Raw genomic sequence first — 27,126 nt, forward strand, 5'->3', positions numbered from 1 at the left:
AGTTATTAGATATTACATTCTCTGTGCTACTGGTTAGTGTGGTTACAAAGAACATCACTGTAAAAAAAAAAAAAAAAAAGCATACTCAAGTGTTTAGGGGTGAAATATGATGTTTGAAACTTATTTTCAAATGGTCATGAAAACTTCTACTCAGACTACCAGAACAAAATACCATAGACCGGGTAGCTTAAACAACAGAACTTTATTTCTTACAGTTATGCAGGTTAAAAGTCCAAGCTCAAGATGCTGGCCAATCCTGTTCCTGGTGAGAACACTCTCCCCTTGCTTGCCAGGCTACCTTGTTGTCTGCACAACGGTGAAACGGGAGAACAAGCAAACCTTTGGGGTCTCTTCTCATAAGGGGACAGATCCGTTCATGGAGGGTTCCACCCTCATGACCTCATCTCATTCAAATCACCTCCCAAAGGCCCCATTTCCAATACTATCACATTGGGTATAAGGACTTTCAGCATGTGAGTTTTAGGGAGACAGTTCAGTCCACAGCAAAGTGTATTTATATATAAAGACAAAGCACACACCATAATAAGTTAACAACCAGCAAAGGTAGGGGGAGGGCATACAAAGTTTTATTATTTTTCAATTTTTCAAACATTTTCATAATAAAGAGTTGGAAGGATTTTTGAGGCTGCTAGTAACAGAAAACCTGGGGAAGGGTAAAGGTCACATGAGCACTGTCTTCAAGAATGTGAAGTACTATCCCATGGAAATGTTTTCCTTGTGTTGTTCCAAAGACAGGGCTTGACCCACTGATCCTGGTAGACGCTGAGGTGGCACATTTAGTCTCAACATAAAGGACTTCCTGAAAGCTAGAACTGTCCAACAATGGAAATGTTGCTTTCTCTAAGAACTCAAATGCTTCTCAGTGGAAGTGTTAATGCAGAATGTGGAGAACGATGTCAAGGATGCCACGTGTAGGGGCCTCTGCAGCAGGGCGGAGGCCAGAGTCACCAACTCTCCAAACTGATTATAAAAACACATGTGCACCCATAAGCATACAACACCTAACAAGTAGTCTACAAGCAGGGATGGCTTTCCAGTGATTATCTCCGAACAATTTGGAGAAAAGAGCCTTAATGGTTCAGGTGTACATTTGTGTTCACATAGTGTTTCCCACAGGCAGAATCACACATAAACTCAAAATTCACGTTATGCTCTTAAGTGTCTCCGATCTATCCATCGCCTTGCAACAAATTTACACTCTAGCAGAACTGCTTGTGTGACCCTACTTCCCACCAGGCCAAGTGGGGTTTGAACTCACCACCCTCCCTCTCCAGCCAAAGTCCCGGTCTGCCTCCCGCACTAGACCTGGCTTCCTCAAATCCTTTCCTCCTTTCCTTGCTCCCTCCCAAGTTTCACTGTCAGCAAAGCTCAAACACTGTTTCCTCAAGTTGATCCTTCCTTAAAAGCAAAGGAGATGGTGAGTAGATTAAGACAACGAAGTGGAAATAGGTGGTTTGTTTTCATTTGCCAAACTGGCTACCTGGAAAGGGCTCATAATCAAGGCAAGGTGGTTAGCTCTGTGTTAGCCCCTACCCAGACCACACCTTGCTGCTTCCATGTGCCAACCCTAAGTAGAAACACTCCAACTTTCTGATCAGGAAGAAACCATAAGCCCAATATACAAGATTTCCCACCACCACATGTCCAAAGACAAACACTCTTGTACCAATCTTTATGTATTTATTCACACATTTGATAAAAATGTCACAGTTAGAAGTGAAATCATTACAATGACATAAGTAACTGTACAGACTGACCCCAAGTATAGGGTCAAGTTGCCAAAAATAGGAACATGAGCAACACGTAGCTCCTTAACACCTGTGCACTCACACACTCTTGCCCACACCACCATCCATGCCCCAACAATCACAGGCGCTAAGTTCAGACATAGCCCAGGGAGCTTTTCCCTGGCTTCTGTGAAGTCCTGGGGATGAGAAGAGAGAAATGATCAACGAAAAGAAGCTGGAGATACTCAACACATCTCTCTGTTCTGCCAATGACTCAGAGAAGGCTAGACATGAAACACGGGGGCAGTTATTTCCTTGGCACAAAACTTAACAGGCAACAAAAATGTCCAGAGGTTTGAGTCAATCTGAGGCTTAGATCCCCTTTTCAACAACACAAAAGGGTAGCCAAGTAGGAAAAAAGGGGAAAATCCAGCTGTTTAAATTCTACGGAAAAAAGAGAAGGGAGTATCTAAAACTTGATCCCTATTCTGTCAGATTGCAGCAGGACCATAAGCAAAATCAGCCAGGCCAAACTGATACCATCTGATTGTGACTGTACCCAAACAGTGTAGTTTGCTTTCGTTTTAACTCTGAAAAGAGGAGGAAAAACTTTGCAGAGGAACAAAAGGGTCACATAAACCACATCCCCATTATATCAGTATTTGGGGCAAGATTACATCTATTTCTTCACACAGCTTGTCTACAGCTCTGAGAGCTCCAAGGGAGTGGCCCAACCCCCATTCCTCTGCCTTTAGCCTTCCAAGATGGACAAGTCCTCAGCATCCAGTCAAACCTGAAGTGTGAAAAATAATGCCTGAATCAAACTGGTGTTTTCTATACAGTAGGACTATGGAGAAATCCTACTCAAGTTCCCAATTCCTACGTTGTGACACAAAGGTTAAAAAAAAAAAAAAAAAAAAAACCCCAAACCTAAAGTGTGATATTTTGAGCATCACTACTGACCCTATCAAAACACTGATGACACAGAAAGCTACCATCTGAAAGGATTCATTTCCCAGTGTTCTTGATAAACGGACTAAGGAAGGAGGCGATGATCCAAATTAATATAGGGCATGAATAGAGAAGAACTGGTCAATGCAAAGGAAACTGCTTTGGGGGATGGCGAGTCAATGGGGTGGTATTTGGGAGGCAGAAATTCCTTGGTACAAACTTGATGTCCCTAAAGACAGAAGCAGGGTGAGGACAAGGCACTTACACTGCCAAGCAATAGTTCACATCCATTCAACACTAGGACTGTTACCAAGAGCACTCCCAATGACCCCTCATTGAAGACTCAACTGGCCAACTGTACTTTCCAGCTGGACCTTCAGAACTGAAGGAAATCCCAAGCGCTGCAGAACCGATGGTGAGAACTGGAATGTTGGCAGAGGAAACGACTCAGGAAGCGAAAAGAAGTTGTCCCCTTCTGGCCTGAGGTGAGAGGTTTGTTCCAGATTAGCTCAATGAGATACTGAATTTCAAAATGCTTGGCCTGAGAATATGACAACGCCCTCATGGATGATCCCTCCTGTTTTGATAAAGAGCAATAAGGGCTCTGAATGAAATTGGACACCAGTTATTAAGTCATCCTGCACTGGTGGTTACAGCAGACGCTTTCTAATACATGTCCCCATTCTGTAGCAGATAAGGAACTGAGACAGGGCTAAAAGCAGCCTGTCCCTTCTTATCCCAAAACCTTTCAAGCGTACTCGATCCGGGCAGGGCCACAACTACCCTCATTCTTCCGCTCTGAAGACGGGGTGGTAGCCTTGGCTTCACTACCCGTTTCCAGAGGCTTAGATGAGATATAGTCCTTTACTTTGATCTCCATGTTCTTGGCTTTCAGAGTGGCCATGTGCAGCTTCTCCAGGAAATCTGGCATGCCTGGTGGGAGAGAGGAAAATCTGGGTAGGCTGAAATACAAACCGACAATAGGCTCAAAATTAGAAGGCCCTATTTCTTTCATGTAGGGAGCCAATTCCTTTCTTATAGAGATCACAGCCTAATCAACAACCTGTGAGTGACAGCTGCCTCCTAAAATGTATACAAAGTGAAAACAATCCATGACCTCGGAGATCCTTTGGAAAGGGGTACCGATCAAGCCGCATAAGGCTTTTAGGTGATTAAAATACCGCTTATCAGTAGCATAGCCTAATTATCTGCCAATTTTATTTAGACAAATATCAAACAGAAACACCTAATCTCTCCATTCTCTCCCTGAGGTATTAGAAGCTGCCTACAGAGAAGCAAAAGAAAGAAAATCACATGAGGATGCTTTTTAAAACAAGGAATTGGAAGAAAAAGGTACAGTTACAGCTGTGATATGTAGCCTTTGTCAAGATACATGGTAGCCCCTTTCTCAAGGTTACTGTCCTATAACTACCACATTTTTTCCACCAGACTGTATGGCCTCCAACACTATCTAAAAAGAAAAAAAACTGTTAACACATTAACATACACAGTCCATATTTAAGGAATAAAAGCTAAGCAACTGTTCTTAAAAACTCCCTTCTGGGCACATGTTGCTTTCAGGGACTCCCTAACTCTCATCCCTCTGAACCCCAGCTGGAGGCTTCAATGTCTTCATAGTATTCAAGAATGGACCAGGAAAGATATTTAATTTCTCCAACAGTGCTCCCATGAGACAAGCACTAATCTTGCTTGCCATTAAGAGCTAGAGAAAAACAAAATGCTCAGCCCAGGTTCCAGGCCCTGTATACAAGTGCCCACTCACCACTGGAAACCATCCAACTAACGCAGTAGCGAGGAAACACAGTCTGGGGATTGTCACTGTAGGTCAACAAGTAGTCAAAGCCATTCTGAAAAAGAAGTACAGCAAAAATAATGATACCTGAATTACCCACCATAGCTTCCCTATCCAGTACCCCAGAATGATCATGATCGGACTCTGGGGCAGACAGTGTCATTTTTCACCCTGCGCAGAAAAGCGTTAATACTGAAGACCTCAGAGGTTGCCATTCGTAGAAGGGCCACCCTACAAGGTTGGCCCTCGGGTGGTGTCCGGGAACTCGGCTCCCGGAGTATTCCCAGTCAACAGTTAAGTGTAAGGGTGACTCCCTGTGTGTCTTGTCTGTTTGTGCAAACAATCATACAGTTTGCGCTAAACACCTGTTTTCCTTCTGGGGACATCTGGAATTTTGGTATGTGCTATGCAGAGGATCCCTATGTGACCAGCCCTGAATAAAAATCTTGGGTGCTAAGTCTCTAATGGGCTTCTCTGGGCAGAAACATCACATACCTGTTGCTATGTTTTTGTTGCTGGAAGAATGTGCTCTCCTTCACGGGAGACAGCAAGAGGAAGCCTCCACATGGATTCCTTCAGACTCTGCCTGTCTCTTCCCTTATGATCCAGCTGCGTATCCTTACTACATGACTATATAATGAATCTTAGTCATGAGTACAATTACATGCTGAGTCCTAGGAGTCCTTCCTGTGAATTTTGGGAGTGGTCTTGAAAATCCCAACACATATCCCAAAATGTTTAAAGGTCCTAATCTTTATCAAAATGATACAAACTCTGGGGCGCCTGGGTGGCTCAGTTGGTGAAGTGTCCGACTTTGGCTCAGGTCATAATCTCATGGTTCATGGGTTCTAGCCCTGCATCGGGCTTTGTGCTGACAGCTCGGACGCTGGATCCTGCTTCGGAGTCCACGTCTCCCTCTCTCTGCCCCTCCCCCACTTGTGCTCTGTCTCTCTCTCAAGAATAAACATTAAAAAAAACCTCCCGGGGGTGCTTGGGGGGCTCAGTCGGTTAAGCATCCAATTTCGGCTCAGGTCATGATCTCACAGTTTTCGAGCCCCGTATCAGGCTCTGTGCTGACAGCTCAGAGCCTGGAGCCTGCTTTGAATTCTGTGTCGCCTTCTCTCTCTGCCCCTCGCCCACTTGTGCTCTGTCTCTCAAAAATAAATACATGTAAAAAATTTTTTTTAATTTTTAAAAATTATTTTTAAAATTATATAAACTCTGCCACACTGCTGCTGCTGCTGCTGCTACTACTACCAGCAAACCTTTATACACCACTTAATGGTGTGCCAGGAACTATTTCAACTTATAATGTAGACACTGTTACCCCATTTTATAGGGGGGGAAACTGAGCAAAAAGGAGCTTTGCTCAAGGTTGCCCACATACTCAATGACAGCCAAGATGAACCCAGAATTCTGACTGCAGGGCCCTTGCACCCACCACTCTTTTTGGCTCAGCACTCTCATTGCCTAAATCCAGTGAAGGACAGGAAATTAAGGAGACTTACAAGTGTCCTGATCCTAGGAAAAGTAACCGATCATACTCCATCCAAAGGGGTAAGAGATAACCGCTCTTATGTCGCACTTTTCTTTAATGTTTATTTTTTTAGAGAGAGAGTACATGCGTGAGCAGGAGAGGGGCAGAGAGAGAGGCACAGAGAGGATCTGAAGCAGGCTTTGTGCTGACAGCAGAGAGCCTGACATGGGACTCCAACTCAGGAACCGTAAGATCATGACCTGACCTGAAGTCAGACACTTAACCACTGAGCCACCCAGGTGCTCTTATGTCTGTACTTTTTAAAGCAGAGTGGCCACAACTCCAGGTGGTAGAACTACAACTTTAAATTCCCATGGTTTTTTTTTTTTTTAAACCAATTTTTTTAAATGTTTATGTATTTATTTTTGAGAGAGAGAGAGAGCGAGCGAGCACAAGCAGGGGAGGCGAAGAGAGAGACGGAGACAAAGGATCCCAAGCAGGCTCTGCTCCAACAGCAGAGAGCCCGATGCAGGGCTTGAACTCACAAACCATGAAATCATGACCTGAGCCAAAGTGGGATGCTCAGCTGACTAAACCACCCAGGTGCCCCTAAATTCCCATGCTTTTACACCAAAGTTCTTTTTTTTCCTGAATGGACTGTTTAATCTTTTATTCATTTACTCAATACATATTTGAATGTCTGCTGTGATTGACACTGTGCTGGGTATGACAGAATAAACAAAAATGTGCTAGTCCCTGCCCTCAGGAGCTTTCAATTAACAGAATAGATGCCGTAACAGAGATACAGACGAATACTATGGAAGTAAAGAGAAGGGAAAGGTAAAACCTGTACGGTGGAAACAGTAACAGTACCCACCACAAAGCTGGTTAGAAGACTAAATTAGTTAATATATATAAAAGACTTTATTCTTCCCATAAAACACTTGGGCTGAGAAGTCAAGAGACCCAGGTTCTCATCCACCACTACTTGTGTTTTAAAAGGAAACCAAAAACAATGATTACCCATAAGAAGAAGGAAGGAACTGGGTGGAAGGTACAGGGATATAAGCAAAATCACTCTAGTTATTGATAAATTTCACTTTGGAAAAACAAATTTTTTTCATAATTTAATAAAACAAAATTAAGTTTAAAAAGCAGTATCTAAAAATCAAAAGTAAAGTAGAAAACAGGGAACCCAACTACAAACTGAGTCAGTAAGAAAAATCACAAAGAGAACACCTATTTCAAATAACTTTAAGTGTTGGGGCGCCTGGGTGGCGCAGTCGGTTAAGCGTCCGACTTCAGCCAGGTCACGATCTCGCGGTCTGTGAGTTCGAGCCCCGCGTCGGGCTCTGGGCTGATGGCTCAGAGCCTGGAGCCTGTTTCCAATTCTGTGTCTCCCTCTCTCTCTGCCCCTCCCCCGTTCATGCTCTGTCTCTCTCTCTGTCCCAAAAATAAATAAACGTTGAAAAAAAAATTAAAAAAAAAAAAAAAAAAAAAAAAAAACAAATAACTTTAAGTGTTTATTTTTGGGGGCGCCTGGGTGGCTCAGTCGGTTGAATGACCGACTTTGGGTCAGGTCATGATCTCACGGTTCATGGGTTCGAGCCCCACGTCAGGCTCTGGGGCTGACAGCTCAGAGCCTGGAGCCTGCTTTGAATTCTGTGTGTGTGTCTCTCTCTCTGCCCCTCCCCCACTCATGCCCTCTCTCTGCCTCTCAAAAATAAAGAAACGTAATAAAAAACTTTTTTTTAATGTTTATTTTTTGAGAGAGAGAGTGGGGGAGGGGCAGAGGGAGAAAGGGACAGAGGATCCAAATCGGGCTCACACTGACAGCAGAGAGATGACATGGGCTCAAACCCACAAACCACAAGATCATGACCCAAGCCGAATTTGGATGCTTAGCTGACTGAGCCACCCAGGTGCCTCTCAAGTAACTTTAAAACTCAATTATTTTGTACCCTGTGTACATACCCTAAGGATAAAAAAATATATATATATACAAATTTTAAATCATCACATTATTGGTGATCTTTGCGGTATTACTCTGAAGCTGTTGTGTATATTTCAGGTTAAAGCAAATGAGTAGTTATGTTTGGAGTGATAAGAACTGAATTTCTCATCATGGGAAAAGATGATAGATGTAAGACACAAAATAATAAACAACTCTCCAGTCTGAAATTTGAATTAAAAGTATTGGCATGTATTTAAGATTTATCTTTAAAACAAACAAGTAAAATTTATTACTTAGTTCTATCTTCTGAAAAGACCTAAAAACAATGAGCGAACCAATAGCTATTACTCCTAGAAACCAAATTCTGGTTATTTATTTTTAAAGATTTTATTTTCAAGTAATCCCTATACCAAACCTGGGGGCTTGAACTTACAACCCTGAGATCAAGAATCACACGCTCTACTGACTGAGCCAGTCATCACCCCCAACGCCTGGTATTTAAATGACATTTTCTTAAAAGGAACCAGGACTCCCTAAAGAAATGCTAATTTCAGGTTTACAGCTAAACCTATACAAGATGAACCTAGGATATCTTGTAACAGCACAAAACAAAAGAACCCCTGAGGTCAAGTCAAAAGGATTCAAGCCAGGAAGATGAGGCCCCTAATGGCCAAAATTGGGACAAATTTGAGCATCAATAATTGTAGGGGCACCTGGGTGGCTCAGTCAGTTAAGCATCCAACTCTTGATTTCAACTCCGGTCATGATCTTGCAGTTCATGGGTTCAAGCCCTACACTGGGTTCTGTGCTAAGAGCTTGGAGCCTGCTTCGGACTCTCTCTCTCCCGCTCTCTGCCCCTCCCCCCTGCTCGACCTCTCTCTCAAAAATAAACAAACTGAAAAAAAGAAAAAGAATAACTGCAATAGGTTAAAACCAACCAAACATGTTTAAAAACTGAAATAGCTACTATCCTCAAGACAAAAAGCTTCTACACAGCGAAGGAAACAATCAGCAAAACTAAAAGGTAACCAATGGAATGGGAGAAGATATTTGCAGATAACAGATCAGATAAACAGTTAATATTCAAAATCTATAAAGAACTTCTCAAACTCAACACCCAAAAAGCAAATAATCCAGTGAAGAAATAGGCAAAAGACATGAATAGACGCTTCTCCAAAGAAGACATCCAGATGGCTAACAGACACATGAAAAAATGCTCAACATTACTCATCATCAGGAAAATACAAATCAAAACCACAATGAGATACCACCTCACACCATTTAGAATGGCTAAAATTAATAATTCAGGCAACAACAGATGCTGGCAAGGATGTGGAGAAAGGGGAACCCTTTTGCACTGCTGGTAGGAATGCAAACTGATGTAGTTACTCTGGAAAAGTGTGGAGGGTCCTCAAAAAATTTAAAATAGAACCTACAACCCAGCAATTGCACTACTACGTATTTACCCAAAAGATATGGGAGTGCTGATTTGAAGGGGGGCCATGCACCCCAATGTTTATAGCAGCACTATTAACAATAGCCAAAGTATGGAAAGAGCTCAAATGTCCATCAACTAATGAATAAAGAAGCTATGATACACACACACACACACACACACACACACACACAATGGAATATTACCTGGCAATCAAAGAGAATGAAATCTTGCCATTTGCTACAATGTGGATGGAACTAGAATGTATTATGCTGTTTGAAATAAATCAGGCAGAGAAAACCAAATAGCCTAGGATTTTACTCATATGCGGAATTTAAGATACAAAACAGATGAACATAAGGCAAGAGAAGCAAAAATAATACAAAAACTTGGGGCGCCTGGGTGGCGCAGTCGGTTAAGCGTCCGACTTCAGCCAGGTCACGATCTCGCGGTCCGTGAGTTCGAGCCCCGCGTCGGGCTCTGGGCTGATGGCTCGGAGCCTGGAGCCCGTTTCCGATTCTGTGTCTCCCTCTCTCTCTGCCCCTCCCCCATTCATGCTCTGTCTCTCTCTGTCCCAAAAATAAATAAACATTGAAAAAAAAAATTTTTTTTTTAAAAATAATACAAAAACAGAGAGGGACACAAACCATAAGAGACTCTTAAATACAGAGAACAAACTGGGGGTTGCTGGCAGGGTGCTAGGTGGGAGGTATGGGCTAAATGAGCAAGGGGCATTAAGGTGGACACTTGCTGGGATGCGCCCTGGGTGTTATATGTAAGTGATGAATCATTAACTTCTATTCCTGAAATCATTATTACACTATATGTTAACTAACTTGGATTTAAATTAAAAAAAAAAAAAAAAACCAAAAAACTAAAATAGCATTAGAAGTCTTCTATCAGTTCTTCTACAGCAAAGACTAATGGTATTTGTCTATAACAAAAAAATAAAAACTTTACCTTTGGAGGATCCCTGGTTGAAAGGACCAATGCATTATTTTGAAACTCATAAATAAAGGAACAAATCAACCATTTCTCTTACTTCCCTTTCCTATGTGCACTATAGAAAACCAAACAGTTGGTGAGGAAAATTACCTTAATGTATTTCAATTAATAAGTGGAAATAAATGAAGAAAAATAAAGGAATTACAAAACCAGCAATTTGTTATACCCCTAATGAAGTAACGGATCTGAGCCATAATCACCAATCATTTCTAAATTCACAAAGAAAGAAACAGTCATCAACTGGCCTTCTGATACAGTGGTCTTGCCCAAAACAACCAACCAACCTGAATCTGTTCAAGCCTGAGGTTTGAACAGTAACTACCAATACCCAGGAAATACAGGCAGGGGACAGGGACAGAGGAACACATTAAATGATACTATGGAAATACAATCATCAAGATCCAGGACAAAAAAACCCTGCTTCTTCAACAAATATAATTGCAAAACAACAACAACAAGAAGAAACAAAAAACAAAACAAAACAAAACAAAACAAAAAAAAAGAGGGGAAACATACTGACTTCAAAAGACTCAAGAGATAATATGAACAAATTTCAAATGTCTAGAGTCTGAATCATATTTTTTTTCCTTCAAGAATTTTATCTTTTGGGAGAGCCTGGGTGGCTCAGTCGGTTGAGTGTCCGACTTCAGCTCAGGTCATGACCTCACAGTCTGTGAGTTCAAGCCCCACGTCAGGCTCTGTGCTGACAGCTCAGAGCCTGGAGCCTGCTTCTGATTCCATGTCTCCCTCTCTCTCTGCCCCCTGCCCTGCTCACACTCTGTCTCTCAAAAAGCGAATGAACATTAAAAAAAAAAAAAAAAATTATCTTTTGGCACACCTGGGTGGCTCAAGCATCGACTCTTGATTTCAGCTCAGGTCATGATCTCACGGTTCATGAGTTCAAGCCCTGTGCCAGGCTCCACACTGACAGCAAAGAGCCTGCTTGGGATCCTCTCTGACCCTCCCAGCTCGTGCTCTCTCAAAATAAATAAGAAAAAAAAAAAAGATATTTACTTTTTTTTTAATTTATTTTTTTTATTTTGAGAGAGATAGAGACAGAAACCAAAGACTCAACCAAAACCAAAACCAAGACCAAGACTCAACACTTAACCAACTGAGCCACCACCCAGGTGCCCAAACTTTTTTTTTTTTTTTTTTTTTTTTTAAAGCAGGCTCCATGCCCAGCACGGAGTCTGATGCAGGGCTTCATTTCACAACTGGGAGATCATGACCTGAGCCACAATCAAGAGTAAGACGCTTAACCAACTGAGTCCTGATTCAAATAAACCAACTACAAAAAAATTCATGGACCATCAGGAAAATATGAACACTAACTAGATTATTTGATATTAGGGATTATTATGACCCTGAGGTTATATTTTCAAAAATGTTTTTTCTTTTTGAGATAAATACTGAAATATCTATAGAAGAATTCTTCTATGGGTTCTTCTTTAGTAAAGCAAGAAACTGTTTCAAAATAATCAGGAGAGCAGGAAAAGGGACAAGAAAGGATATAGATAAGTTTGTCCATGAGTTGATCACTGTTGGAGCTGGGGATGGACACAGAAGGTTCATCAACATGATTCTTTCTACTTCTTTATCTTTTAATTAGGGAAAATTTGAAATGTATATAAAAGTAAAACAAATAAAACACCATACCTTGGCTCAAGGATCTATTTTCCATCTGCCAAGTCCAAAATGCAGCTGCCTGGTTTTCAAGTATTCTATCTACATGGTCAATGTTAACTTATCACTCCTCCCTAATCTCAACTTTCCTTTCTAAGTGGTGAGTCTCTGAACCTATTCATGGCTCATTTTTGTCTTTGTCTTTGATAAATCATGTCGTGTCTGCCCCCAGGGCGCTTCCTGTTTTCCTCTATCCAGTCTGCCTTTTCAAGAGACCCCACTCAAATCTTACCTTTTTCTTTTTTTTTTTTTTTTAATTTTTTTTTTTTCCAACGTTTATTTATTTTTGGGACAGAGAGAGACAGAGCATGAACGGGGGAGGGGCAGAGAGAGAGGGAGACACAGAATCGGAAACAGGCTCCAGGCTCTGAGCCATCAGCCCAGAGCCTGACGCGGGGCTGGAACTCACGGACCGCGAGATCGTGACCTGGCTGAAGTTGGATGCTTAACCGACTGCGCCACCCAGGCGCCCCAAATCTTACCTTTTTCATAAGAGCTTGCCACCAATATACTAAAAGAATTATATAGATAATTTCTATTGTTCCCCCACCCCAACTGAAAGAAATTATTTACTGGGCCCCTGCTAGATACAACACACTCGGCTAGGTGCTAAACGATGCCTTGGCTATTTCATGGTCATGGTTTCTAAAGGTAGCAATGCTGGAACTCAAGTCAGTTTTTTTCCAATAGGAAATATATGGGGGGCAAGGTTAAAATTTTAAAGGAAAAGAGTGAGACCTAAGTCTGTCTCCCACACGGTCTCCAGCCTGACCCAGGCTCCCCTTCCTAAAGGCAACTAGCCATGGACACTAAGTAGCCTTACTACTTCTTTTCTATTTTCTAAAGTTCTAAAGGACTTTTTAACTACAACACACTGTAAGTAAACTTTTTACACTGCAACCAGTTCTCTCTCAGCCTCATACACACACATTCATACATCCTTATGTACCTAAACAAGTCTCATGAAATATGCTTACACTCAGATGATTTCTACTCCGTATATTTTTTCTTTTCTTTTTTTTTAGCTGGTCTAATGCACTAAAGTAATTTTGTCTTCCACTAATGGGTAGCAATCTGTTTGAAAAATACTGTTCTAAAAATAGTATACAAGTAAACACACAGATCTCCCAGTTAAAAAGAGTCAATCACCACATTAACTGAAGTGAACCATTTCTGTCATATTTAAAGTCCCACGTCAGGCAGTATAAATAGAACAACTTGTTGAAAACAAAACCATACTAACACACAGTTCATCCAGCTCAAAAATAAAAGTAATGGAAAGAAACAAAGCCTTTAATTGTAAAGTGAAATACAACTAAAACCAGCAACCAGTGGAATCAATACGTAGTAAACTCAATAGATTTGACAAAAAAAAAAAAAAAAAAGCAATTCCCTACGTTGAAAAAAAAATTCTTCTCAAAGAAAGGTCACAGATTTTAAAGAAAGCTGAGAACATTATTTTAACCCTCTCATTTTACAGATAGGGAAACAGAAATCCAGAAAGGTTTCAAATGTTTTGCCCATTGTGGTGAAATTTTGATGGAAAAGATGCTCCTTCAGTTCCTAAAGATGCCACTAACAGGCCGTTGTCTTCTCCTGTCTCTCATACAAAGAGGAATCGTGGGTCATCAGAACTTTGTCCTGGAGGATCTTCCAGGTGTTATCACCCTACAGCAATGGTTCTCAAACCAGTAGTATCACATTGGGACCTCTTAAAAATGAGAATTCTTGGGCCATACCCCAGCACTGTATGTTAACAAGCTCCAGTGGACTCTGATGCACGCCAAGTTTGAGAACCATTGCCCTTCCCAGTTCAGACAAAAGGCATTCCTTGAGAAAATTCCATAGCAGCTGCACATCATCTCTCGGATGATGTAAAACTCACCTCATCAAATGACTTGTGGGGACGGATAACCATCTGGGATTCATACGATCTGACCCTTACAAATTCTGGAGACTCTGGAACACTAGGGTGCTCCACAGCACTGGTAAGGAGAAAAGTTAAGGAAACTCAGTAATGTTTACATACAAAACAGCGTAAGAGCTAAAGTTAAGGGGAAAATCTAAAAAGCTGACTCTAATTTTTAAAATAAAACAGAGAGTCACCAAGATGAATGAATACAAACTAAGTTCTAAAAACAAAGTGAGTTTCCTTGGTGATTCCTAGGCTTTGTAACCTTTGTGTTGAAGAAAAAAGCACTTATTTTTCTAATTATCAATATTAAGGTTAAAGAAATGGTTTAATGAAAAGCTTACATCCCTTCTATCTTCCTAGACTGTCACCAGTCAAAGCCCACTCGTGTTCTAGCTGGGATGGATGGGGTCCTAGCAGCACCCCTATTAACAACAAGACCATGCAAACTCCCACCAGACATCTATGAAGGACACAGCTAAAGGATCTCAGGAGGAGCCACAAGTAACCACACATACCGTGACACCAACACCATCACGTTGTTTTCCTGATCCACGCTATACCGTCGAACATAAACATAATCCCGGGAATACATTGGATACTAAAGGAAAGAATAGGCAGAATTAGTGTTCTGCCTCACATGGATGTGATAAAAGTAAAAATAGTAACGAAAATACTCACAGGAAAATGGGTTACCCAGTGAAGAACCTCAGAACCACTAACCACATCCCTCTCAATCACTTCCAGCTTGATTACCAGGGCATCCCACTTTTTTCTATACTCTGTATCCAGCTGTAGAAAGAGAAGAGACTGTCAAGACCGAAGAAATTCAAAACAAAGCTGCAGAAGACTTTTCCAGATGCTTGGACCTCTGACCCAAGGATCTTATTCTGAAATGGAAACCTGACCTAAAAGTGGCAAAGTATGAAAAACACAGCTGTGTTTATTTTAGACAAGTCTTTCAAAATCCTTTCTTATAGGCCAATAGCATTACCTTGAAAGTGAATCTTACTAAAGAAAGGCAAAGCACAGGGGCACCTGGGGGGCTCAGTCAGTTAAGCAACCAACTCTTGATTTTGGCTCAGGTCATGATCTCATAGTTCATGGGGTCGAGCCCCACATTAGGCTCTGCACTGACTGCATGGAGCCTATTTCAGATCCTCTCTCTGCCCCTCCCCGCTCGCTCTCTCTCTCTCTCTCAAAAATAAATTTTTTTTAAAAAAGGCAAAGCAAAGGAAAATATAAGAAAAAAATATTGTGATAGACACGTTTAGGGAAAATTTAATAGATAGTGACATACAAATGTACAAGGGTAAAACAAATTTTTAAAGATTTAAACAGACAAAAAGCCCAAAAGTATGAGCAACACTTCACAAAAAGAAAAGCAGGCAGTGTATTTTTAAATTTCTAGCATCACTTCTAACTAGGGAATTTCAAAATAAGACATATCATACACATCCAAACTCAACAAAAACTCCATATAAATTAACAAAATTCAGTGTTTGGGGGGAAGTGTGCACTTGCATATTATTAGTGAGTGTTATAATCATTAATTAGTTACTGAAAGCCTGATAAACAGTGAAAAATCCAAGAAGGAAAAAAAATTTTTTATACAACTCTAGGTGATCCCACCTCCCCTTTTCGTACATTTCCACCCAAGGAAGAAAGAAGTCTTTGAATACTCTTCATCTTTACTAAATAAATAGCTTCACTGTGGCAATATTCCACATTACTAAATCCTGATTGGATCTGCACTCAAGAGGAAAATGCTGTAAAGAACATTATCGGGTCAATAGATAAAAACTGGAATACAAACAAGAGTAGAAGAGTTGCAAAAAAAAAAAAAAAAAGAGTATAAGAGCTGCATCAATGTTAAATTTAGAGACTTTCATAATGGCACCACAGTTAGGAGAATATGTCTAGTTTTAGGAAATACACACTGAAGGATTTCGGAATAAAGGGACACATATGTAACTTACCCTTAAATTGTTTAGGAAAAATAACTGTAACGCCTTATAAAATACTAAAAACATTCAATTACATTCCTCTAATTGATCTTCCCAACAGCCCTGTAAGAGGATAGAATCAGTCTCCTCCCCTTGGACAAAGAGTAAGTCCAATGTCTACCTAGATGCTATTTGACAGGAGAAGGATACAAAAATAGACAGATGTACTGAAGCCAATGTCTTCGGAGTTAAAGAAATTATTCATGTGGACAGTTTGCAGTGGATTTCCAGGCTTAGAAGCTCCAAATCTGGGAAGAAAAATTTACTCACCTGAACGTTGAAGAACTGCCGGGGTGTCACATCTGTGTAGGTTCCAAAAACTAGAATGACATAACAAAGAATAAGGGATTAATGCCACATCCCCATCACTTGCCTTATTCCTATCACTTAACTGCATTCCAATTATAGAGTACAGACAGATCTTAAAGGCAGATTCAGGAGCACCTGGGTGGCTCAGTCAGTTAGGCGACTCTTAATTTCAGCTCAGGTCATGACTCCAGGGTTCCTGAGATGGAGCCCACATGGGGCTCTGTGCTGACACAGCGGAGCCGGCTTGGGATTCTCTCACTCCCTCTCTGCCCCTCCCCCCCCATAAATAAACATCAACAACAACAAAAAAACATTTGCTATAGAAAAATAAAAGGCAGATTCAAAAACTAGATTATCATATTGGGACAGCAAAGTAAGACAAAGACAACCTACAGCAAAGTATAGCAATGAAGACAATGAGATACTTGTCATCTGGGAGAGGCAAAACAAAAACAAGAAACCATGGTAAATTTTCTGATCAAGAATCAGAAAAGAACAGTTTAGAGAGGATGAGGAACAAAAGTCCTGCACACCTGGGCAACCATGGAACACACAAGGCAGCCAAGCTGGGCTCACCTCTGTACTGGTAAAGGTGAGTGCCTGTAATAGGGCGCCGCCACAGCTTAAAGTGTTTCTTATCCATCACCATTTCCCATGGCTGCTCTTTGCCCCCTAAATCTTCATTCCCTTCTGTCTGGGATTTTGGTTCTGAAGGGTGGCGTTCAACTCCAGAGCGCTGAAACACATGTGACATTTCCTCCAACCGCTTCATCTCATCAATGGATCTGCAAAGAAAAACAAAAGGAACGGTGCAGGTGGTTGTAATTAACCTGTGAAATGAAATGTCCACACAATGACTTGTGTAAGAAAGGTGTGGGTTTAAAGCAGTATAAAATGAATAAAAACCTGACTTCCTGAGTTTGAATCCCAGTCCAACATTCATTCACCAAAACATTAAATTACTTGACCAGTCTGTATTCTTAATCTGTAAAATGGGGATAATAACAGCACCTACCTCAAAGGGTTGATTATAAAAACTTATATAATTACATATTTTTCCTCCTCTTTTAAAAATATAATTCACATTCCAGAAGAATCATCATTTTATAGCATATAATTCAATGTTTTTTAGTATAGTCACAAGGTTGTGTAACCATTACCACTAATTCCAAAACCTTTTCATCATCCCCCCAAAAAACTATACCCATTGGCAGTCACTTACTCCCATAACCTCTCACAACCACTCATCTATTTTCCATCTCTATGAACTTGTCTATTTTGGACAATTAATATAAAGACTATACAATATATAGTCCCTTGTGTCTTGCTTCTTCCACTCAGCATATTTTCTTATGAATTTTTTAATGTTTATTTTTGACAGAGAGAGAGGGAGGGAGGGGCAGAGACAGAGGGGAAACACAGAATCTGAAGCAGGCTCCAGGCTCTGAGCTGTCAGCATGGAGCCCGATGTGGGGCTCAAACCCACAAACCACGAGATCATGACCTGAGCTCAAGTAGGATGCTTAACCGACTGAGCCACCCAGGCGCCCCTCCACTCAGCATAATTTCAAGTTTCATTCATGGTGTACTTTGTTCCCCTCTTTTTTGGCTGAATACTTCTATTTCATTGAATGATACATCACATTTTGTTTATCCATTCATCAGGTGATGGGCACTTAAGTAAGTTTCTACTTTTTGGCGGTTATAAATAATAATGCTATAAACAGTTGTGTACAAGTTTTCATGTAGACACAGTTCTACACAGCTTTCAGTTCTCTTGGGTAGATTCCTAGGATCGAATTTGCTGGGTCATGGCAACTCTATGTTTAACCTTTTGAGAAACTGCCCAATTATTTTCCAAAGCAGCTGCACCATTTTTATATTCATACCAACAATGTATGAGGGTTCCAACTGCTTCACATCCTTGCCAACACTTGTTATTGTCTATCTTCATGGTTCTAGCAATCCTAGTGGGTGTGAGAAGCATATCTCATTATGGTCTTTGATTTATATTTCCCCAAGGCCTAATGATGCTAAGCATATTTTCAAGTGCTTATTGGCCATTTGCGTATCTTCTTTGGAGAAACAGCTATGGAACTCTTCGCCTATTTTTAAATGTTTGAGAGAAAGAGCACATATGCACCGCATGTGGGGGCGGGGCAGAGAGAGAGAGAGAGAGAGAGAGAGAGAGAGAGAGAGAAAGAGAGTGTCCCAAGCAGGCTCCGTACTGTCAGCCCAAAGCCCTACATAGGACTTGATCTCAGGAACCCTGGGATCATGACGTGACCCGAAATCAAGAGTCGGACATTTGGGGGCACCTGGGTGACTCAGTTGGTTAAGCGTCTGACTTTGGCTCAGGTCATGATCTCATAGTTCCTGAGTTCAAGGCTGCTTCGGGCTCTGTGCTGACAGCTCAGAGCTGGAGCTTGTTTCGGATTCCATGTGTCCCTCCCCCACTCGCACTCGGTCTCTCAAAAATAAACGTTAAAAAAAAAAAAAAAAGTCAGACACTTAACCAACTGAGCCACCCAGGCGCCCCTTTGCCTATTTTTAAACTGTTATTTTATTGCATTTTTTTATTGTTGAAATGTAAGAGTTCTTCTATATACTCTCAATAACAGTCCCTTATCAGATATAATTTCTATTTTGTCCATTGCTTTGGGTTATCTTTTCAGTAGTGACCTTTGATGCGCAAAAGTTTTTAATTTTGATGAAATCCAATTCACCTATTTTTTCTTTGATTGCCTGTGTTTTTGGAGTTACAGCTAAGAAACCATCACTGCCTAATCCAAAGTCATAAGGACTCATGCCTATATTTTCGTCTAAGAGTTTTAGTATTAAAAAGAGTTTTAGTATTAGTTTACACTTTGATCCATTTTGAGTTAATTTTTGTGTATGGTATGAGGCAGGGGGTCTAAATTCATTATTTAGAATGTGCCTCTCCAGTTGTCCCAGACCCATCTGAAGACTATTCTTTCCTCACTGAATTGTCTGGCACTTTTTTTGAAAATCAACTGGCCATAAATATAAGGGTTTATTTCTAAAACTCTCCATTTTATTCCAACAATTTATTTATCCATCCTTATGCCAGTACCATATATGTTTTTTAATATTTATTTATTTAAGAGAGAGGGTAAATGGGTTTGAGGCAAAGGGAAAAGGAGAGTGAGAGAGAGAATCCCAAGTGGCTCCACACGCAGTGTGGAGCCCAACACGGCGCTCATTCCCACAACTGTGAGGTGGTGATCTGAGCTGAAATCAAGAGTCCAATGTTTTGTTTTAATTTTTTTTTTAACATTTATTCATTTTTGAGAGATGGAGACAGAGTGCGAGTGGGGGAGGGGCAGAGAGAGTGGGAGAATCCAAAGTGGGCTCCAGGCTCTGAGCTGTCAGCACAGGGCCCGACACGGGTTTCAAACTCACAAACCGTGAGATCCTGACCTGAGCCGACGTCGGACACTTAACCGACTGAGCCACCCAGGCGCCCCGAGAGTCCAATGTTTAACTGACTAAGCCACCCAAGCACCCCCCATATCATCTTAATTACTATAGCTTGGTAATAAGTTTTCAAATCAGGAAGAGAGAGTCCTCCAACTTTGTCCTCCTTTTTCAAAACTGTTTTGACCATTCTGGGTCTTTTTCATTTCCATATGAGTATCAGGATCAGCTTGTCAAATTGCACAAAATAGTGTACTAATTAAGACTTTGATGAGGATTGTATTGAATTTATAGATCAGTTTGACTAGTATTGCTATCTTCACAATCATCTTCGATTCCATGAACACAGCTTATCTGCCCATTTATATGTTTTAAAAATTCTTGCAATGATCTTTCGCAGTTTAGAAAAAAATGTTGTTGAACAGTACAATGTTGAACAGAAGTGGTGAGAGCAGACATACTTTTCTTATTCCTGATCTTAAGAGAAAACCTTTCAGTCCCTCACCATTAAACTATGCTGCTAGCTATGTCTTTTGTAGATGCCCTTAATCAAGTTGAGGAAGTTTCCTTCTATTCCTAGTTGTTGAATGATTTTTTATCATGAGAGGAGGTTGGACTGTCAAAATGCTTTTCTGCCTGTACTGAGATGATCATGTGGTTTTTTAGCCTTTATTAACGCGATGTATTAAACTGATTTTTATTTGATGAACTAACCTTACTTTCCTGGAATAAAACCCACTACTTCATGTCCCTTTTTATATGTTGTTGGATTCAGTTTGTTAGTATTTTGTTCAGAACTACATGAAGCTTTAAAACATCCAAGATAATACCATATAACCTTCTATGTTCCATTATATATTATTTAGGAACATATGCCTATGTATAAAGACACAGATGGGAATGAAATACAACAAACTGAGATAGAAAATCTGGGTGACAGGGGAGATTTCAACTGGACAAGAGTACAGAGAAGTCTTTAATGGCATCTTATTTTCTTTCTTAAATATAACTGTATTTGTAACATTCATGTTAAAGTCTTTTTATACATCTGAAACATTTTATAATAGTTTTTTAAAACATGGCTTATATTTTCGCCTTAACGTTTAAATAGCCCATGGAAAGAAAGATTGCTGGCTGTCTGCATCATGTACAACTCTTCTGTTATTCAAGACTGAAGAAGACATCAACTACTGACAGACTGTCTGAAATGCCCACTCTTCTTCAACCTTCAAAAAAACACACCGTTCAAGGTCAACTTCCAGGCAGAGTAACCATATTCTTTTACTTTTATTCCTCTACAGCCATATATCATATTATAATTAATCTATCTTTATACATGCCTCCTCTTTACTAAACTATGAATTCCCTAATGTCCCCAAATCAGTCTTTCATGTCTGTATTCCCAGCATCTAGAAGTACCTAGTAAACATCAAACACTCCAATGTTTACTGAATAAATGGAGTATATATATGAAAGCAGGCCTCAATGATTCAAATTCTTATTAAAAGATTATATCAACACATTACTTTAAAAGCCAAAAATTCAAAGTTATACTAGTGGTCCAAGATTAAAAGTTTAGAGCAACCCAAAGTGATGGTGACTGTAAACACCTGTGTTCCAGTCCTCACTTATGCCAAGTCATTTTACCTGTAAATCCCTCCCTTTTTCTACCTGTAATGTTAGGACATTATTTCTTGAAGGTTTCTATTAGCTGTAAAATTCCATTTCTCTGGATTTTAAACTTTGGGCTTCAATGAGAATCCCAAAATAGGTGGGATATAGCCCTCTTTCAAGCCCTAGCAGTTGGAGTACAGCACCTAACTTAAAGGAGGTTAATTAGAGACTTCTGGTAGAGGATGTGAATCTTGAGGAAATAATACAAGGCATGGGATCTTTTGGAGATTATTCTCAGTGATCTTGAAGGAGTTGAGAGTCCAGCAGTGCAACCAACCTAGGGGAAACAAAATCAGCACTAGTACCCTAAGGAGATTGATTATTCCTACAGCAAGTCTTGGCTGTTCTCTTGGCCAACCTGTACTCTGGTCTTCTTGTCAATGCCCTGAGTGACCTAATATCTTTCTGATTAATCCCTTTGGCTTAAGTTAACCAATATCACCTCTGTTTGCAACCAAGAACCCTAGCCAGTACAATTTATACTGATGTTCTGATGAAAAAAGTTTAACCATTTTTAAAAAGTTTTAATTTGAATTAAAAATTGCAAAACAGGATTCACTGCTACCACTACAAACACATATAGAAATAGGAAAGGAACTTTATACAGTAAGATCTTTCAGAGAAAAAAGCAAAAGCAAAACCAGAACCAGACTGGCTCAGAGAACAATTCAGGCATCACACAGCACCAATTATGACACTTTTCAGGACTAGTAAAGCATTCTTCAGTAAAAATTAAGCACCACCCTTGAATGTCATTCTTATCACATAATGAAGAAGGGGAGGAATGTCTTATTAAAACTTCATCAGAGGCTCATAAAATTACATAGTAAGGTTTTAAGAAAATTATATGACTATAGGCAATACTTTTAATGGCCTTCTAAGGTGGTACAGAGCTTCTGACCCATTGCTTTATCAACCTCTCCTATATAATTAAAGGCCACTAGGTGACCTTGATTAAAATTATGAGACCAAGTCCCCAGAGGGGGAGAGAAATGTCTTGTGAAGGCCTGACATTCATACTTGAAATAGCACAATCTGAATGCTGGCACAAGACTGTGACATGAAAATGCAAATGATTCTTGTCCACAGATTCAACAATATGTGAAGGGTCTCAACTTCTTTTTTTTTTTTTTTTTTTTTAATGTTTATTTATTTTTGAGAGAGAGAGGCAGACTGCAAGCAGAGGGAAGGGCAGAGAGAGAGGAAGACACAGAATCAGAAGCAGGCTACAGGCTCTGAGCCAGAGCTCGATGTGGGGCCCAAACCCACAAACTGTGAGATCATGACCTGAGCCAAAGTCAGTCGCTTAACGGACTGAGACACCTAGGCGCCCCTGAAGGGTCTCAACTTCTAAATGCTGACATGACAGACATCATTAGCAGCACACAGGTGTTCAAAGTCAGTCACTATCCTGTATGTGGAGGAAGGAAAACCTCTCGCCATACATCTCTTTAGCCTGCTGTGCCAAATCCTGTTTGGACAGGGTGAGTGTCTAAACCTTGCTATCTAAGAGACTTAAACAGGTAATAAGAAGAAAGGACAAAAGAGATTATTCCCAAAATAGTAACAGAACCAGCAGATTAGTAAAAGGATTAAGAAAAAGACAGCCAATGCTTACCTTTCTCCAAAACTAAAGTCATTTCAATATGGATTGAGAGGTATAGAAAGAAAATGAAGACATAAAACTATTAAAACAGAGTAATAAGTACAACCAGGTTTGGCCATGTAAGTCCTGCCCCAGTATAGAGTTTGATATAAGGGCCCAAAATGATTCAAATAAAGCCATCCCGAAGTTAGTAATTTCAGTAAAACAACTGCCTCAATTCACATAATCCCTTCCTCAAATTACAAATTACGGTCAAAGTTAGAAACTTTCAAGTACAACTGTTACGAGACAACACATCTACAAATAACAAAACATCAGCTAGCTCACTGCAATTCTGGGCCAACTGGTTAATGGTAAAATAATGAAGACAATGTAAAAAATTTCAAGTCAGGTTTAATGTAGTTCTGATGATCTAAGAAGGGTATGCCAGCAAAAAATCTTCAAGTGACAGTGGCAAAAAAGATGAAGGACCTTTCGTTGGTCATTTATCTAATTAATAATACACAAAACAATGTAACAAAAGTTACAATTATTCTAAATGCCCTGAGATAAAAGAGGGAAACTAAACAATTTCTTTATGAAATTTTACTGGCACTTATTTACTCAAATTTCTGGAGCAATGGACTGTAACTTTTTTAACAGGAGGAGGGGTTAATAGAACATTTTCCCCTAGCCTTTCATATTTCTTAACTTCCTTCCTCCTTTTGTTCTTGTAATTTTTTTTTTTAATGTTCCAAAGCAATAAAAAATTACTACTGTATTTTTCCATAAGATCTGTCCTGGGCTCACAGAATGCCAGCTAGTACCAAAAACAATGATTGAAATTTATTTTGTTTGATTTGTTTAATTGAAGCCACTGGGTAAGAATACTAGACCAAGCATTAAAAGACCTGATTTCTACACCTGGTGCCCATCAGTGTGCCAGAGTCACTTTGTACACGTTACTCCATTTCTCAAATTTTCTTGCTGTTGCTAAATAAATGAGATTCTATTTGTTAAGATGTTCTCAAGCATAGAAGAATTGAAAGCCAGGTTATTCCTTTTCATTCTGAACGGAGACTCAAGTAACATAAGAAAAAACACACGCCACGTTTAAAGCATACATTCAAAGAGTACCAGCACAAGTTGGTACAAAAACAGCACAGAAGAACCAAATGCTGTGATTTAGGGGCCATGGGACAATCATGCTCTTCTTCCATTAACAATGAAAAAAATGCACTTGTCCTGAGGCACATTCAACCGCGCTCCATTATGGAAGCCACCCAAAATCATTTCACTAGAACAAACAAAATCTAAGATGTTCCAAACTAGCTATAAGAACCTCAGCAGTGCCTCCTTTAAAGCAAATAAAATACTTAAACGACAAACAAAAAATGTTCACCTGAACCCAGAATATTTCATTAAATAAAATATATGACAAGATATTAGAAACATAAGAAACCTATAGAACCACCGTACAATCAGCATATAGTTGAACAGCGTTACTATTCGTCTCCCTAGCAAGGTAACAAACATTTTTTTAGTTCTCAAAATGGACACCTTCATCAAATTTTAGGTATATGACTGAATTCAAGCATGAACTAGAAAACAAATTGTTAAACGAAGGTCTTTACTAGAACAACTCTGGAGAATCAGAAAGGACCTTAAGTGTTCTGACTGGCCTTCACCTAAGCCTATGAAATTCGCAAGTGGGTTAACAGAGGGCAATACCTCTTCAGGAGCTGGATTAGAACCAAGAGTGTTTCAAATGCCCCCGGGTTTCACAGACAGCTCAAAGAGAAGGGAAATGGTACAAATACAGGGCCTGGTCATCAACTGGTCTCTTTCTGCTACAGTGGGTAGTGACTACTGACTCAAATGTTTACCACATGCATTTTTTATCTTGTTTTCCTCTCTAGCTCCTAATGGGAGGCCTACTAAACAAAGGCTCCAGGACAGATTGTCCGTAAAAACACATGAAATAAGCCAAAGAACGTCATCTACCACCCAGGCCCCCAATGCTATTCAATTCCCATCCCAAAACATCTCCCTCTCTTTTGCGCCAGGTAGCCCTTTTCTGGTTTTCCTGTCTTTCCTTAATAGATCCAACTGGGAATTTTCCTCTCAAACTTGACTACTGGGGAACATGGGTATTTCATCATCAAAAAGAAAACGAAAATTCAAACAGTTAATTGATAATTTCTTAATACAAAGGTTTTCCTCCCATAAGTCATTTTATTTCCCATACCTGAGACTGAGAAGTTGCACAAGAATACTAACAGAAACTAAGCAAGCAACCTATCATGCTTTCGTATCTTAACATTTTTGTGAATAAGATTAAGATTTTCAATTGCATTTATATCCTCAAGGTGGATATTTAGTAACTAGTAAGTTTTCTATATGTATATCATAGTAATGCAGGGATCAAAACCATAGCCTAGGGCCAACCACCTAATTTTGTAAAGATTTACAGGGAAACAAAAATTTAGGGGATGGAGGGAGAGAGGGGATATCTGTTAAAAGGAAAATACAGAGGGGCGCCTGCGTGGGTCAGTTGGTTAAGCATCTGGACTCTGATTTCGGCTCAGGTCATTATCTCACGGTTGTGGGCTCTGCGCTGACACTTCGGATCCTGCTTGGGATTCTCTCCCTCTCTCTCCCTTTTTCTCTGTTCCTCTCCCACTTATGCTCTCTCTCAAAATAAATAAACTTAAAAAAAAAAAAGTTTACTAAAAAAAGGAAAATACAAAGATACTGTAAAGCAAGAGCTAAATCAAGGCTTCCCCATGACATTAGTTGAAAACTATAAGGATTAAGATTCAGAACCACAGATTATCAAATTCAACCAATGGTACTGCATTTTTCACCCAGAAATTTTGATGATGATGACAGCATAACTTCAGAGCCTAATGAAACACTATTCCCTAAGTTGTAGTTAAAGCAGCAAAAAACTGACCTAATTTTTGCAGATTAAAATGGCTGGGCTACTGGTTTGAGAAGCCAAAAGCCTTTCCAGCCTCATAATTCTGTCACAGCAGCAAAAGAGCTCTCCTGGCATTTCTCACGAAATCCCATTTGGAATGCAGTAATTTTGTAAATTACATATCCTTAGGTCAAATTTGAAACCTGCATTGAATTTGCACCTTTTTGGAAGAATTAAAGATTACGTGAACCAATGGGTTACATGCCTTCAAGACCTAATTTGTTTTTTACAACGTTATTTCTTTGGCGTGATGCTCCCTATTCGAAGTCTTCCCACCTACACCAATCTGCATTTCGTTATTTCTAGCCAGACAAATGAAATTAGCACAGAAAGACAATAAAAAAAACATGGTGTGCTAAAACAGGATCAAGTTACTGCATCGTCACTTCAAGTACCACCGGGTAAACCGGACACACTGACCGAAAAAAAGGCAGGCCCCGAGGATCGACGTGCCGATCTCCCAATCTGACCCGCGCCAGCCAACCGGACCGAACGACCTCGTCTCCGGACTCACCTCTGCAACTCCTCCTCCTGGATCCTCTCCTCGTCCCACACGAACGCGCCAGCGAGCGCCGCCATCAAGGCAGAGGCATGGCCAGGGCGGCCGCGCAGCCGGCGCCAGAGGCGGCCGAGAAGGACGCGGCGCGAGGTCTCCGAGTAGAGGCGGCCGTACAGCTGCGCGATCTGCTGCGCGCGCCGCACACGCAGGCCCGTCACGAAGCGGCACTGATTGGCCAGCAGGGCTAGCAGGCCCCCGCCCCGCGCCCCCGCGCGTCCCGCCGCCGCCGCGCCCGCTAGCCAGGCGGCCAGGGCCCGCGGCCTCCGCAGGAACATGCCGCCGACGCGCGCCCCGCCCAGACCCTCTTGCCCCACCCCTCGGCGCCCGCTGCGCGCCCGGAGGCGAACTAGGCCTCCCTCTCAGGGCAAAAAGAACGGGTCCGGGAAGGCGCGGGCGGCCTGCCGCGAGTGCCCCTAGTCGGTCGGCCCCGAGCTCGTCTCACGGTCTAACAGGCTTTTCATCTCTCTCTGCAGTAAACGTTGAGGAAGAGTCCCCTTTGCGGAGAGAGTCGGTCATGGCACAGTCGCGGGGGTGGCCCCGCAACCTCTGCAAGAGGCCTTCCTGGGCTCAGGCCGCGAACGCGGCAGGCCA

The 27,126-nt window shown here is 40.8% G+C and overlaps 1 protein-coding gene across 1 annotated transcript; it reads right to left on the minus strand.

Moving 5' to 3' along the window:
* Positions 1 to 183: 183 nt before the first annotated feature.
* On the minus strand, positions 184 to 26,810 carry STARD7 (StAR related lipid transfer domain containing 7). The gene is made up of 8 exons (XM_045446989.1): positions 26,491 to 26,810; positions 16,873 to 17,081; positions 16,258 to 16,307; positions 14,663 to 14,773; positions 14,500 to 14,582; positions 13,955 to 14,054; positions 4,483 to 4,567; positions 184 to 3,632 (listed from the first exon to the last, which is right to left on the minus strand). The coding sequence occupies exons 1-8, from the start codon at positions 26,808 to 26,810 to the stop codon at positions 3,448 to 3,450; spliced, it is 1,143 nt and encodes a 380-aa protein (XP_045302945.1). The 3' UTR covers positions 184 to 3,447.
* Positions 26,811 to 27,126: the final 316 nt, after the last annotated feature.

This window comes from Leopardus geoffroyi, chromosome A3, assembly GCF_018350155.1.
Source record: "Leopardus geoffroyi isolate Oge1 chromosome A3, O.geoffroyi_Oge1_pat1.0, whole genome shotgun sequence".
Taxonomy (NCBI): Eukaryota; Metazoa; Chordata; class Mammalia; order Carnivora; family Felidae; genus Leopardus; species Leopardus geoffroyi.